The sequence below is a fragment of the Corapipo altera genome, unplaced genomic scaffold, assembly GCF_003945725.1.
Source record: "Corapipo altera isolate COAL_440 unplaced genomic scaffold, ASM394572v1 2b, whole genome shotgun sequence".
Lineage (NCBI taxonomy): Eukaryota > Metazoa > Chordata > Aves > Passeriformes > Pipridae > Corapipo > Corapipo altera.
In genome coordinates this window covers 1,454,014-1,470,637 of record NW_020884874.1, presented here as the reverse complement: position 1 = coordinate 1,470,637, position 16,624 = coordinate 1,454,014, and the positions used below count along the sequence as shown (strand labels likewise).

At 34.1% G+C, this 16,624-nt stretch overlaps 1 protein-coding gene across 7 annotated transcripts in view; it reads left to right on the top strand.

The window, feature by feature from the left end:
- EPHA7 (EPH receptor A7) overlaps positions 1–16,624 on the top strand; it is a 163,779-nt gene that overhangs the window by 104,095 nt on the left and 43,060 nt on the right. For all 7 annotated transcript variants that reach the window (XM_027670123.1, XM_027670144.1, XM_027670117.1 and 4 more), the window contains exon 6: positions 14,203–14,327. In XM_027670123.1, coding sequence (XP_027525924.1) covers positions 14,203–14,327 — 125 coding nt within the window. The remainder of the gene's footprint in view (positions 1–14,202; positions 14,328–16,624) is intronic.

Sequence of the window (16,624 nt, the reverse complement as noted above, 5' to 3'; positions counted from 1 at the left end):
TGATAAACATTGATATTCTGTAGGTAAGGAGAATTTCTTTAACGTTTTTATTGTTATTGTTTGTATCTATGCAGACAGCTTAACCTTCTGTAAGCCCCTGCTAAGTCATTAAAATGGCTTTTTTTTGGTTTGTTTTTGTTTGGTTGTTGGATTTTTTCCCCCTACAGTTAAACTTCCTTTAAACTCTAGGCAGCTGCTTGCATTCCTGACCTTCTGGAACTACTGAGCCAGTACTCGAGATCAGTCACGGCACCTCACTTACTGTTATACAGTCAGGACTGGGCCAAAATTTTTCCAGATTTTGCTTTCTGCATGCTGAAGTCAATAAGGCACATGCAGGAATCAGATTTCTCAGAAAGAAAGCTCTGATTGAAAAAACCCACAAACTTTCCTTTTCTCTTCCGTCTTCCTTCTTGTCCCATATTCCTTGAGCTGTGGACTAGTATGAAAATTAAAGGAAATTAACAAAAAGGATAATTTCACACTAATTTAATCAATCTTCTTAAAAATGCTGAAGATTTGTATTTTCTTTTCTGGTTTGGTTTTCTTTGGGGGAGTGGGATGGTTTGAAACCTAACTTGATATTAAATAGTTATATGTTAAATATATATACATATAAAATACATTCTAAGTACTTTAAAATACCATGTTGATGATCTCTTATTTTTTTAAAATTCTTTTGCAAACAGTTTTTCAACGGAATTTAAAAGGGGAGAAGTACATACTTAACACTGGAGTATGTAATCTGGATGGACTGGCTGTACAGTAAAGTGTAGTGTTTAAGTGATCCTGTAGCTTCAGGCCAAGCGCAGTCACTTGAGACACACACGTACAGCTGTTGTGCTGGTCAGCTGGCCAGCTGTTTGCATGTTACACCTCACAAATGTGCATTATTCACAATCCTAATTTATCATGTATTTCTACATATTTTGTTTATGTGTGTTTCATAAACAGAATGCAGAAACTTAAAAGCCTGTTTGTATCTAGGGTGTGAGAGTGGTTTCTAGGGATCCTGGAGAACAGTTAATGACTGCAGCGGAAAGGTGGGTAGGTGGTAGGCTCCGTCTGCCAAACTTTGCTGTGTATTACACATTGACACAAATTTTAAACTCTAAGTAAACCAGACTGTTTAAAGGATATGCCTTGTTTACCTCTTGAAGAAGTGTGGCAGGTGTTTCTGCCATCCCTCAGAGGGAAGTCCAGCTTCCCTAGCTGGGTGTCTGAGCTATATCAGATGGGATGCCACTCTGTAGGCCTTTTTGGGATGCCACTCTGTAGGCCTTTTAGGGCAGCCCCTTTCCCTGATTAAATTTCTTCTTGGGAGTGTTTTTTTGGTGTTTACTGCATAGACTCAAGAGTTTAAATCCCAGCTGTGGGTAATAAATTGAGAGAAATACCAGAAATTATCATATCTGTATTTCTATCAGAGAAAACAAATATTAGACTAATTATTTAAAATTAAATAATGATAATAAATAATTAAAAAAACAAACCCTATGAAAGATGTAGAATGAAAAAAAGTCCTACCAGTTATGTTGTAGATGTAGATTCAGATGTAGGTTCCATCTCAGGACATACCTGGAGAAACAATCTAGCTTAAAGGCCCATCTAAGACTTGCTTGCCTAAGATCTGAATGACCAACAGCATCTCTTTCTCTGCTAATTGAAAGGACCTTAATGAGACCAGACTTGTATTTTAATATCTCTGGTGAAAAATTAGATGGAATCAGTCCAGGCAGGTATTGAACACTTGGGGTGTGAAATTTTTGTTCATATGAATTGTAGTTTACCTTGACTGCTGTAATGTATGCAGCAAAACCTGTTTTAATAAAGATAAGCCAGTTGTGTGCTCCACTTCTGAAATAAGTTTGCAGTCATGTCCATTTGAAGGTAGTTACTCTGTTTAAACTGCACACATGCTGCATGTATGAAGCTCTGATTGGTTCCTGTGCATACAAATGTTATTAAAAAAAAGTGCCATGACTCTCTGTATTATCTGACTTTATATTTCATAAACCTTTAGTTTAGTTTGGATTAAATAAATTAAAAGGTTAAAAAAAGATAAACCCTTCAAGTAGAGATTTAAAATAAGATGTACCCTTATCATTGCCAGCTTTATTTCATGACTAGTTCAGCCACTGTTGGCTAGTTAGAAAAAAAGAGGAATTTTTTTTTCTGTTTTTATTATCCCTGAACATATGTACAGTAGAGCTTTGATTAGTTGAGTAACCCCTCTACTATTTCAGCTTTTTCAGTGGCACTCACATAAAGAGCTACAAAAACTCATACTTAGGTAATAAATAGATTGGGCATTTTTGTTATTAAATGATAATAAGAGGAGTTTCTAAGTGGTTTAGCACAACTATTTTCTAAGTCAGGGTTTTTACATGAACATTTAAGAGAGAGTAATGAACATTCAGTATATTTATTATCATGGGAAATTCTGGTACCAGTAATTTATTTTTTTCATTTCCTACAGTAAGCAGTGCTGAGACCATATTCATTAAGGAATCAAGCTATAGATGTTCATGATTCTGATGTATATCCATCTTAATAAGTGTATTATAATACATTTATGAGTATAAATAATTACATTAGAGCTTTTTCAAATTAATAAGGCATTAGACTGTCCTTCAGAGGATGTAGTCCTGTTTCTGTTTGCATATCATACAACCTTACACGTTCTGGTATTTAATACACTATTGGTCTAAATTATGTTGTATTGTTTTACTAATCTAAATATGACCCATATTGTACACTAGGCTCACTCATGTCAATTGAGTTGCCCTACTAGTGATGTGCTCTGGAATCACTAAGTTTAAGTATCTTATTTTCGATGGCAAATGCAACATTTGTGCTATACATACATGAAGGCAGCAGTAATTTCTACTGTAGACTTGGAAACTCTCATAGAAAAAAAAAAAAGAAAAATTATCTACACAGTCTATGCAGGAAAGTAGTAATTTTCATTAAGACACAGGATACTGTTGTAGTTACGATTCAAGTTTAATTGCTTTTGTAACATTCCAGTTTTACAGTCTCTTTGCTGTATCCTTTACAACCTAAAAGTACTTGTAAGACGTGGACACCATTTTTCCATACTTTTATTTAACAGAACAGCATGTGTGGCTTGCAGTCTGAAAGACAGACCAACCCTCCACTCTCCCAATACTCTAACTAAGTGTGAGGGAATGGAGAAGCATATCAAAAGTTTATTATTTTGGATAAATAGAACCATAATAAACTGTTCAAGGATTCTTATGCCATTTTGCTTATTTTTCCAATATATTGAGTAAGTGTGCAGTAAAAGAGAACCAGCTTTGTTGTTTTGGGGTTTTTTGCCTTTTTTTTTTTTTTTTTTTTAAGTTTAACCTTTCTGACTTATCATTTCATGGTTTTGTGTTACTGCAAAGAGTTCCATTTTCATCTCCTTCATCCTGGATGTTGATTAAAGTTCGACATTCAGGATGAAAGGAGTCAATGCTGTCACTACTTGTGACTACCATTAAAAACTGAAAGAGAATCAGACCCAGAATCTGTTGTTCTGGGGTTTTTTGTTTGTTTGTTTGTTTTGTGGGTTTTTTTTCTCGTAATAAAATTTTAGTTCAAGCTTCAGTACTACTTAGGAATATTTTCAGCATTAAATTGATTCTCTGCAATTGTGAAGTTGGAGTTATGTATGTAGCCACAGTATTTAGATAGTAGTTTGTTTAAGTACCTCTGGGCTCATCAGGAACATACTAGTGTAGGTAGAAACCTGGATCCTACAAGATTTGCATGAGAGGTAAGTCAGAACAAACTCCAGGCTCATTACCTGAAAGTGCTTTAAGGATCATGGAATATACTTCCTTAAATTTGAAGGAAAATTTAGGAGAAAGAAAGAAATTCTAGATAGTGTGTGTGAAAGATGGGGTTTACCTCACCTAAAAAGTACGTAAATGTTATGTGTCAATTTTATTTGCTGTACTAGGTCATCTGTTTTTTTTTAAAATCAGTACCTAAATTCACTATGTAGTCAGTGGAGAAAGTTTTTCAAAGATCTTAAAGAGAGGATGTTTTACAATTTACAGGTCTCAGTTTAAACAGGCAGACTCTCTTTTTGGATCTTTCCACTGCAGTTACCTCTCTGTCACAGGGAGCAAAGCTATTTGGTGAACTTAATCACTTAATTTATGTATACTGTAACTGCCTAAAGGGTAGGTGCACCCAGGAGCCTAAGTTAGATTGTCTGGATCCCATCCAGAACTGTTTCTGAATAAAAAAGTACAAACCTATCTCTGTGAAACTGACAAATAAATAGTAATATTTTCATTAAAAAAATATAAAAAATTGTAGCCAATTAATGATGTAACTATGTTGCATAATCAGTTTTGGTAATTACATTTTTAATTACTTTACCCTTAGGACCTAATTCTGATGTTGTTTCCACTGGTATAAAGCAAGGATAACTTAGATAAAATCAATGCAGCTAAACTAAAATATAATTGATGAGAGGTCAGAATTGAACCCTAAATGGTGTACTAAAAATGGAACTAATCAGAAAGCTAAATGGGTTTATAATTTGTTCAATTGACATTTTCATAATCTAAATCTTCAAGAAGTTAACCTTTGGATATAGAACTTGGGTTTCCTTTAGAGTCTCATAGCATTCAAAGAAGTGAAACCACTAGAAAGTCTGTAAAAAAAAAAAAAAGAAAAAAGAAAAGATGATTCTGTGCAGTTTTAAAACCACATAGTAAATTCTTTCACTAAATGATTGATGTGTTTCCAGCTTAATAAATTTCTACATCACACAAGTCTTTGTGCAAAGTCTTCCGGTGAGCAAAAGTTGGAGAAGCATTGAACCATAGCATGTTCTCAAGTAACAAAAAAAATCTCCCCAAATCGAAGGTTACTTTGAACGGTAAGGAGATTTATGAACCAATGTCTCCTCAAAGTGACGAATATTTAAGATCCTTTTGAAATTATGTTTACTCTTTGTGTAATAGATGGTACGGACATATTTTTTAAAAAATGTGCCAGTTTATCATATATCATTGCGTAAGTCCTTATATTACAATATTGCTGGTGTCAAAAAAAGATAAAACATAAACAAATTGAACATATTTTGCTAAAAAAAATTGTGGGTTTTATTGTTAACTAAATATGTGCATTATGTCCAAAGTAATTTTGTCTGTTGTTTAGGCTCATGTTAATTTATATTGTATATTCAAATCGATCAAATAGCTTCACTTTACAAAATATGTTACCCCAGAGATTTTCCTCTGCTTTTGTACAGGGCTATTTTTTGAACAGCTCATGCAGACCTCCAGAGTTATTTCATTTGGGGCAATCAACATTGTATTAAATGTATTTTTTCTTGGTTGTCACAATATATGTGAATTTTTATCATCCAGGGAAATTTTGAATGCTGTTTTTATGTCAATGACAGTTCTCCCCAGTGGTGACCTCACTCTGGTCAGTGAAGCTGTTTCTTCCAAGCACCCTAGCAGAGGGAGTCACAGGCTGACTGCTGTACCTGACCTTCCCCTCACGGACATGACTTTCCCTCCTGTGCAATAGGCACTAACTTCAGGCTTACTACTTCTGATATTTATCACTGTAGCAGAGATTCCCAGATGGATATTTATCCATTTGAATAAAATCTAGAAATTTAATGCTCTTTGGGAGAAGAACATCTCATAATGTGAAAGAAAATGCAAACTGTTTTTGCAAGGAATTCTTCCAGCATTCCCTGCGAATACTACCCATGTTGCTTTCAGAAATATGCCCATTGTTAGCAGTGCCATTATGATGCATTTCACGGGAAGGCCCCAATAGAAGTTGTTACACATTTTAGAAATGTTAATAAAGTAATTTTTTTCCCCTCCATTTAACAATTATGTCTTTGGAAGCATCAGTTTGATTAAACCTCTGGCATAGTGATAATTATTGTTTTATACTAACATCTTTATGGAATATTTATATGCTTTTCTGTTAATATTTGATCAACTGCTTTTAATTTTTTTGGCATGGCACTTTGTTTCCAGATTTTGGTTGGCTATGTCTGAAACAAAATGCTTTGTTATGGGGCTGGAATTCATTCAATTATGTCTTGGACATCTTACATTAAATAAACATAATCACACTAGTCTGTAGGCCAGTTCTAAATCATCTCATACATTCCATCACAAGTGACTTTTACTTTTAGAGAAGTCAAACTAGAGTGGCAATCTCAGCTTATACAGTAGCAATAACAATGTATTAAGGGGGTTTTGTTAGTTGTGGGTTTTATTATTTTTTTTCCCATGTGTAGCTGACATCTATTTGTGACTTGAGCAGATGACAGCATGAAATTCAATTACAGAAAACAGTCTCAGTCATTACACCTGTCTGCTTCAAGAGGAAAGTATTTGTAAATTGTGTTTTATCCTTCTGTTCCCTAAAACCTATGTCTGTAATTGACACTTGCCAGCAGAGATGACTGGAGACAGAAGGAGAACATAATGTGTCTGAGTAGCCCACCAGGGAAAAGAGTATCCTCATCTTTGGGGAGTTTTGTGGTGTTTTGTTTTCTTTAATGAAGAATAATATCAGTGTGTCAAGGATTTACTGCAAGGCTGGTGGCAGATGGTTCTCTTAAAAAAAAAAAGTTATGAAAGATGAATTGCAAAAGAACACAGGACAAAAGAAAAAGCTAATTAACATAGAAATATTTCTTCTGCAAAGGAAAACAAATGCTTCGGGAGAACAAAGGCTCCTCTCTGTTATTTGTAAGGCTGGTTTGTTACTCTAACACATTTGTAAGAATCAGGTTTGTGCCTCACATGTCAAAACTTATTCACAAAACAAAGAGCTGTGGATATCTTGGGAGTCAATGTTGTCACTTGTTACGCAACTCAGCATCCATTCAGCACTGATTGATGCCCAAGTCACCAGTTTTGGAAGAAATGAGATGCAGACATAACAGTAATATTTGTATCAAATGTCAGGCAGGAGAAACAGGGGAGTTCATAGAATGGATCTAGATGTAGACTGTGACCAGAAAAAAGAAAAAAAAAAATCAAAAAACATGATAGACAAGCTGTCAGCCCTGATCTCTCTAAACTGTTTAGTTTCTTTCTGGTTGGTTCTTTTTATTGGTTTCCCTCCCCAGAATTTTGGCAGAGTAAAGAGCTTATAGAACTGATCCAGCTTATGAGTTTTGAGTTTGATGAAGGAATTGCCAAACCATTAAGTATTTTAAATGCATCATATATATAAAAGATATGGGCAATTAGTATTCAGGTAGCCCATTTAGGTAACCACTGCTTCTGTTCCTCTCTGTGGACCGGCAGGTACTTAGAGAGTTTTTCAACCACAAAAGTAATGGCAAAAAAAGTGTAATGGAGTAATTCACTCAAGTATTACTTGACTACCTTACCTGTTACCATGTACTCAGGACATCCCCAAGTGGCTCAGAGAACTGTGTGTGCATTTGCTCATGGCTTACAAAGCACTGTGAGCGCACTGTGTTATTTTTATGAGCCGGAAAGTAGTGTGTCAGAGAGGAAGTTAAAATGACTTCTCTATAGGATATTGTTAGTGTAAAATATCTGATTTATTTGGGGCTCTTTTTGAATGCCACAGCTTGTAAACACAGTGGGGAATTTCTCTACCATTGATCCGAAGCAATGGGTACTAATGGCATAATACAGTGATACTCAGTAACCTTTTATCATGGGCTGCTTTGTCATGTGGAGGCTTAACTGAGGGGAGAGAAATACACTCTCACAAAACAGAAAATCTTATCAATTTCTATCAGTACATTTAATATTTTTCAGTGTAAGAGCTATCTTAATTTTTTCTCTCTTTACATGAATTATCATATGGAATAACATGAAAATTATTGTGCATATTAGTATAAACATGAAGTGAAATGTAGGCAATTTTTCCCAAGCATTCCAAGGACAAACTGTGACAGCTTTCTAATATGGCTTTAGTAGCACTCAAGTGAGTGCCATATTACAATGCTCTGAAATTCTTAATAATTTTAATAATAAATAAAATAAAAAATTTTTACAGATAATATATTTTATGTACATATGTAACTTTTTCTGACAAAAAGATTTTGTATCTTTCTAAGAAACAGAATATCTAAATAAGGGAAATATCTATACTGTAAAGTGTTAAAATTTGCCCAGCACCTGCAAACCTTTGTCAAGGTTTGGTTTTAAGTGACTTCATGTACACCAGACAGATCCTTAGAAGCATGCAAGGGCATGTATCCTGAAGCAAGTGAGTACATGTATCCTGAGGCATCCGTTTTCAGTCTAGCACAAAAACCAGTGTGATGCCACATGCTGACCCTCAGGCCCCTGACAGCAGTAACTGCAATTCCTCAAGGTTTACAATCTGTTTGCCTTCCACTCGGCAATTCTGATGTCTGAGTTTCCCTCCAGAGCAAACCAGAACGTGGTAGGAGGCCAGGTTGTGACTTCACTTACATACTTTCTCTTGGGAGCAAATTAGTGTAAAACCCAGTGTGGAAGGGTGCCCTTTGGGTAATCTGGGTGTAGGACTGTATGGAGTATGGGGAGTTTTGTACTCTCTTCCTGAATAACCCTTTAAGAGCTAACAATAGTATAATTTTCTGATGCTATTTTATTTATATATATATGTATGTATATATATATGTATGTGTATATATATATATATATATATAATGACACATGGATTCATTTTACATTTGTTGTTGGTAAAATGCCAGATTCCAGTCTCACTTAAAATCGATGCAGAGTCAAAGCAACTCTGTTATCTAAAGATTTCTACTGAGAAAGGAGACAGCAAAGACATTTAAAAAAGAAATAATAGGTTGTAACCATTGGGATGCTGATATCTCTGTTTTTCCATGCTTTTCATCTGTTAGCAATGTCCCTTTTGGACTCAATACTCAAAACACCCTCCAACTGCTGTAGAACAGTGTTGCAGAAAAATGATGAAAAGCTTCATGTAATATCAAACTTATATTGGGCCCTAAGATACAGTTTTACAGGGATGTAAAATTGATCTCATTGCTGCTGTATGAAAAGCTGGTGGTTTTGAATGATTGTTACATATCTTTGTGATATGATAAGAAAAGAGACCAAAAGCCAAGGAGTTTTGTCCTTCAGGAAATGCTGTAAAGGTCCTGTGCATGAAAATGACAGTGTTATTGTTGATTTTGGCAAGTACAAGATGAAACTCAGATTGACTTCAGCATGTTATTACTATTATAAGATAAAGATATACAAAAAAAGGTTAAGGAAGGCTAGTTAGCCCATTCATTCTTTAGCCATTGTATGAAAAATCATGAAACTGGAGTTGCAAATATAGTTTTGGTGACATTTTTTATATAGGGTTTAGTCCTGCACTCATGTTCATTTATGAAACTTTCTGTATGAAGTGTGCCCGCAGGACTGAAACGCTTATTTCTTAGGATTTTAAATAGTTTGTTTCATACACATAAACTACTAAACATCCAGGATGCTGCTTCTAGAGACACTTTTTTAAAAGTATCAAATTAAAAATCTCCACAAACAATGCTGTTGATGGAATTGAGACGCATTCAAGATTCAGGACTTTAAGAAATCTCTGAGAAATTGATTGATATGTTTCTTTTGCTGAATTATCTATTTTCAATAAGAAATGTATACAACTGATTTCATGCTAGCAATGGGTACTTATGCCTAATTCCTCTTACATGTAAAAGTCCAGCTTTACATATTTTCATTTTTCCCTTTTAATTTATTTTTTATCTGTTTGGCAGTTTTGTTTAGTTTTAGTTTGGTTCGGTTTGGTTGTTGTTATACTTTGAGGGGTTTTTGGTGGGTGGGTTTTTTTTTAGTTGTTGTTCTGATACAAAGTGAAGAAGATTTAATTTTACAACTCTCTTTTGTCTTCTGGAAAGCACACTTTAGATCAAGGAAAATGTTAGTCCGGAGAAACAGAGAAGGATAGAGATTAAAGGCATGGGCAATATTATAACTTTTTCAGAGGACTCCAAACTAAATATAGTGCTTTCCAAAACAATTGCCACAGTTTTCTATACCTAATATTTGCACATATTAATAATCTACCATATGCTTGGCTTAGCATTATGGATGTAACATATCAGTGTACCCAATTCAGTATTCTCTCTGGAACAGAACATATCCTTGGAATATCCTGCTCTTTTTGTCACCTCAGTTTTAACTTTTTCTATAACTTGATCTGAAAATGATGACTGGCTCGAAATCTATATAACTTGAAGGCTTTATCAGTAAAACCCAGCAGAGTTATATTTCTCTGTGGCTATGATGTTGAAACCTGGGGAAAATCAATTTTTCGTTTTGCTGAATGGTATATTTGAAGCATTTAAAAAGGTGAATGAGTCTGCTGAGGGCCTGTCATTCTCAAAGTACTTTCTTATGCAACGTGTGTAGGTACATCTGCCTGTTAGCCCTGAGAGGCTGTGTGTGTTTGATGCATTGGGTGTTGTGTCAGCAGGAAGGAGCAAAAGAAGAGATGAGGTATATCAGAAAAAAGTTGATAGCAAATGGTGTTTTGTACAGCCTGTATCCCCCAGTGTAATATATTATGGAAATAATGATTCTGACAAGTGATGCCTCTTTGTAACCTGAAGTGATACAGGAGGGATTATGCAGGCTCAAGTCATTCAGGACTGGGTACTTAGTTGTCTAGAAATGTTGTAAGAAGTGTCTTTGTCATGAAAGACTTTGTTAAGAGATGCAGTGGCAAGAAGTAGATTACTAAAAACGAAAACTGAAATACTTGTTTATTATTATCGTTGTTGTTTTGTTATTTGATTTGCTAGAAATGTTATTTTTAATTCTGTTTTTATAGATTTATCTTTTTTTGGTAATTTAGTACCCTATTTTATCTTTTATTTATTTAAGGATGAATTATATACTTTAACTCATTTTCAAGCTTGCTCAAATATAGTTGTTTCAAAACCGTAAAAAGGTTGTTAATTAATTAACATAGATAGGCAATGAGAAGTTGCATAAAGGTTTAAAAACAGGTGTCAGGAAGGCAGAACAAATAAAATATGAATGCAAAACCATCTATAAGAAAACCATGGAGAGAATACAGATGAAATTATTACACTAGAATAAAGAACAAAATGCTTCTGACCTGTACGGTCTCATAAAGCACAGATCAAGAAACACAACCCAAAAGGCAGGATAAAGATAGCATAAACATCTAGCCTCTCACATCAGTAGATTGGCTTATGTAGTTGCTCTAATTTGGAGAGATTTCCTTGCAGTGACAACAAACGGGTGTACCTTGCCAGAGGAGAATACTCTGGCTTCAGTCAGTTTAATGATTCCCTTCTTCCCCTGACAAACATGAGGACACAACATAAGGTTAGGTAGCACGATACATTTTAGGAATCTCATGTGATATGGGAATTATATGCAACATGATTGTCTTCAGAGCTACATACACATGCCATCTGTGGGGCTGGACTGTCTCTTCTTCCTCGTGTGGTTCTCCTACCAATGAAAGGTAGCACGCCTTTCAAACGAAAAACAAACCAATCTTTGACCAGTCTTGAATGAAATGAGTATTAATTGACAGGGAATATCTTTACGAGAGCATTTATTTAAGAGTTTTGAAAGCTGTCTTGCAATGTTGATAAATCACGGGTATTTTATTTTTAATGGAAATTCTTTAAGAATGGAATATTCCTGTTTGTGGTGTACTTTGTACATGTACTAAGTAGGAATCTCACATAGTATATTTTGTTTCACCAATTAAAATCTTCCCCCTTCCTCTGTTCCTCCTCCTCTGCATTGCTGTTCCTTCCCCACATACAGAGTTAACTAATACTCGGTGTATGTTGTTTAATAAAAGGAAACAAGTTCATTTTGCTTCACTGCTTTAAAAAAATGACTGCTATGGCCAAGGGAATGAAAAAAATTGATAAGCAAAAGTAGGAAATGTTCAGAACAAATTCCAGTGACCTAGGTAATATGAAATTGTTTCATGATAAGTACAAACATTAACAATTTTGGACATCTAAAAATGTAAGATTAGCAATTTGAAAAACATTTATCTAGATGAGATTGAAAATTATACATGAAACATAATGACCTCTCTGAAATTCATTCAGGATGCTGTGGTACTCATTTACACAAAGAAGACAACTAGTTCATCATGGCAAGGAAAACAAGACAGAGTAAATTAGTTTACTGCATTCTGGAGTCTTAGCTACGAAAAAAGTATGTTTCACTAATTAAAGAGTGAAAATGTCTAAGCCTTTAGAAAGACAATGCAAAAGGGAGTGAAAGAGAATGATCCTGGCTTTGTGTATCAACCCATGGTGTTTGCCTGATACAATTCTAAGACTTTGTCAGTTAGGCAGCTTAGATTAAGAGATCTTCAACTTTGATTACATTGATTATGTACAACATAATAGTTCATAATGAAAATTATCATGCATGGCTTCAATCCCTAATTTTCATGGACTCTTGGAGCCTCTAATAAAATGTAAATAAATTTAATTTAAAACCCTACATGTTTTAAGTTTTTAAAAAAGCTAGAAACTTCAAAATTTCATTAAGAAGTTAACGATCCAATTTTAATTTTTTAGAGGATTATTTTCTTGATTGTACTGTAGATATTTTTATTTTAATCATTATGGTTTTATATTTAATGATATTGGAGTGTGCATTCTAGATGTTTTATGTTATTTAAATTACCTGGAGAAAGTGAAGTTCAACTACTTGTTACTTGGGGTAAGAATTTTATTTTATTTGAACATCATCAGAATCTGTACATTATTTTACGTAGTAAAAGCTTTATATACAGTTCTGAAATATGGTGAGATTTTTTATTCCTAGAAAAAGATTTAAAATTTTCAGAATTTTTTGTTCAAACAAACATTTCAGTATAGAATCAGTACTAGATTCTGTGCTTGAAAAAGATATACATACATTTATCTCTAATTTAATCTCTAATATCTCTAATATATTATCTCTAATAAATTTATCTCAGACACCTTTCCGGTGCCTGAGTCTGCTCCAAGACCAAGTCCTTGTACCTATAAATGTAATTTTGCTTTTAACTGTAGGGCGCTGAGGATCAGGTCCTTTCTTTCTTTATCTTTTGCACGAGCAAAATTGATTTCCATTGAACTGAATGAGAACAAGATCGAGTTCTGCATAGTTCCAATACCATAGCTGTTTCTATAAGTACTAGAGTACTATATCCATACAGGCAGTGTGTGTGTTTGAGGAAAACTGTGATGTTTGGCCTCCTTTGGTGCTGCACATCAGCAAAATATCTTCTGTCTTTTTTGTTAAATGTGAGATAACCTGACAAAGCAAGTCACTTTTTCAGTCTCTCACATTTTATTACATTCTCTCTTAAACATTTTATGTGAGAATCAATGGCTCTGTAATGCCTGTATATTGGGTTGGGGTTTCTTTAATTCCAAAAGGTCCTTGTTTGTGGCTGATGTTTATTAGAAAACTTAATGTCTATGTGTGCATACATGCAGTGTGCATGTATGTATGTCTCTGAGAGTGAGGCAGAGGACAACAGTGTCCCCTTTGTTTCATAAGATCTACTTCTTAAATTGTCTCGCACTTTCAAAAATGCCAAGACCAAGTATGGAAACTTCAGGTCTAAAGAGAGAATGTCCTGGAAAGGTTTGAACTAATGAAAAAGAGTGGACTTAGTATCTTAACAAGGTTCTTTTCATCACCAAGTCATGTTATAATCAGATAGTGTGACAGATTATTTTTTAAGCAGAATTGCAGTCAGTCATATCAAATCAGCCTAAAATGTGATTTTGGTTCTAAAATATTATTTTTCTTTTTATGTGCATTTCAGAAACATATGCAATAAATATTTAGACTCTTAATTTACTACACATCAATCTAAAAATCTGCTTTGCTTTCATCCTCAGAATTAATTTGCTTAATTGTTACTCCTACTCCATCAATCTCAGTTTTGCACTAACTTGAAAAATGCCACTTTTTGCTGTTTGCGCTTTAGTTCAATTTCTATTCTAAGTTTATGAACAGTAATAGGGTACTGCTTGAATATTCATTAGCTTTGTATTGTGAGTTATGAAAAGGTGCTTTATTTTACCTTAATGAAAGTGGCTCAGCATGGGGTGGATCAGTAATGACGTTTGATTTTAGGCATCCAACAAATTTGCTTTTTATTTATTGACACATCTTGTCCAAACAGCTCCCTCGCAAGTTAGTGGAGTAATGAAAGAAAGAGTACTGCAGAGGAGCGTCGAGCTTTCCTGGCAGGAACCAGAACATCCCAATGGAGTCATTACTGAATATGAAATCAAGTATTATGAGAAAGTAAGTGCTAAGATTATCTGTAATGTACAACAATGTGTTGTTTGCTTTATGTTGGTTCGCTGTGTTGTGAAACAGTGTTAAAGGCATCAGCTATCAACTGTCCTGTCTCTCCAAAGTCAGTGATTTTGTTTATTTTTAATAACTACCTAAATCCTGCAATTATTTTTGCTATCATATGTCTCATTGTATTGTGGCATACTAAAAATGAAATATACACTTGAAATCTACCTTTTTTCCCTTTTTTTTTAAACTGTTAATTTGGACTTGGATACTTTACCATTACACTGTTGTTTTTCTGTGTCCTCTACACCATGTTTGAAGCTTGTTTCATTTCCTTCCGTATCACTGTAATTCTACTCTTGAGATGCTGTATCAAATAAAACTCCTGACTGCACTTTGTGTTTCCATATGAGCTGGGCAGCTTCGACTTAATGTCTGAAAATTTCCAAAACACTTTCTACAGTTTCAGCAAATAAATATTTCTTATTTGTCCTTTTCAAAAGGACCGGCATTGTGAAATTTATTTTTCACTTGTTCTCTCAACACAATAATGAATTGAAGGCTGCTTTTCAATAGTAAATGAAGTGATCTCTGTTTCTGGTAGAGTGAAATTGCAATCTTACTGATGTCAAGTCGGAGTTTTGCCATTCATTTCAGCGTGTCTAAGGCTTCATTCATGATAACTTTGAAGTACTTCAGAATAAAAAAATTCTGACAACCGTAAGCTGGATGAAAGCAGAGTGAAGGCAGGTTGTGCAGCTATATGTTTTTCACAGGACCCAGACTAAGTGTGTCTACTCCAGATTCCCTGGGAAATTGAGTGCATATCATAACATACTCCTAATTTTTATAAAACATTCTGTGAAAAACAAAGAACAAATTAAAATAAAAAAAAAATTAAAAAAAGGAGTTCCTTTGTGATCATTCGTGAAGACATTTCATGTCTGCAAACAAGGTAATAGTACCTCCATGTCAAAAAGACTATGTCAGTTTACTAGGTAACATGGAATTAGGTAAATTCAGACCAGACTGGATCTAATCTCAAGTGTCATATTTGATTTTCAGTGCTGAATTACACAAATATACTTATCAAAAGATCTTTATATGATTTGGGAAAGCAATATAATGTTTATTTGTTGATGCTAACTTCCAGTTTAGGTTGTTAAAAACTCCTATGACAAAATTTATCAGATCTCTACAGATAATTAAGCAAGTCTTTTAAAGAAATTTTAGTAATTAAACAAGTCTTTTAAAGGATTTTTACTAATTTTAGCAGGTAATTTTTGTTCTGACAGTATTTGTGTGTGCATACACGCATAACTAAAGTCCACGTATTTAAAAAGAGTTTACAAGGTCAATACTGTCCTCTGCACAAAAAAAAAAAATTGTAAACCAAAAACCTTGGAACTTTTTTAATATACAGAGCAGTTTCTAATCTGTTAAAGTACAGTAAATAATTTAAATAGGTAGTGTAAAATGACAGAAAAATTATCAATATACTAGATTTTTCATACACTAGCTTTTAGAATGTGGCTTTTAGAATATTCTTTTCCCTATATGTTCATGCTGCTTTAAATAACCAGCAAAATTTCATTGCTGGTTTACTGTATTTGCAAAGAAAAGAACTGATGTTAAAGTTCTTTTGTAATAGAAGGAAATCTCCTAGTATTATCCTTACTACATGAAACTAATACGAGAATACAAAGCTCATTCTACAGTCACAGATAAACTGGGCTGTATATCTTCAACTGAGACAGTTTTTGCACAAATACTTAAATGTTTGTTTTCCTTCCAAAATAGTGAAGTTCAGCTTTAAAAGTACTTCCTAATCTTGCTCAGAATGAGAGAGGCTGTTTGAGTTTTGTTCCACTAGTTTAAAAGAAAAAAAAAAAAGATCTGAACTTTCAGCTCCTTTTAGAGCTAAATTAAATCAAACATTTCTGTCCTTCTGAAATATTCTGATAACTGTTTTTTTCACCTCTCACTTCTGGCTAGGGCTGGAATGGAAACTGCCTGAAATCTCCAAAGTAAGCCTGTCCTGTGAGATTTCTAACACAGGTTATTTTTATTTCTTTGTTATTTATTTTGAATGCAAGAACTGTTGGCAATTTAAATAAGCCTTATTTATGCATCAAAACCCAAACTCTGAAATTCCACTGTGGCTTACAGTCCCAAACCTGTTTATGGTTTCCTTACACTTGTTTCTTGTCTCTCAAGCATTCCTGTTCTTTCTCACATACCAACATACATTCCACCATGGTCCTCACTTACAGATGATTTAAATCCTCTTGGACAAG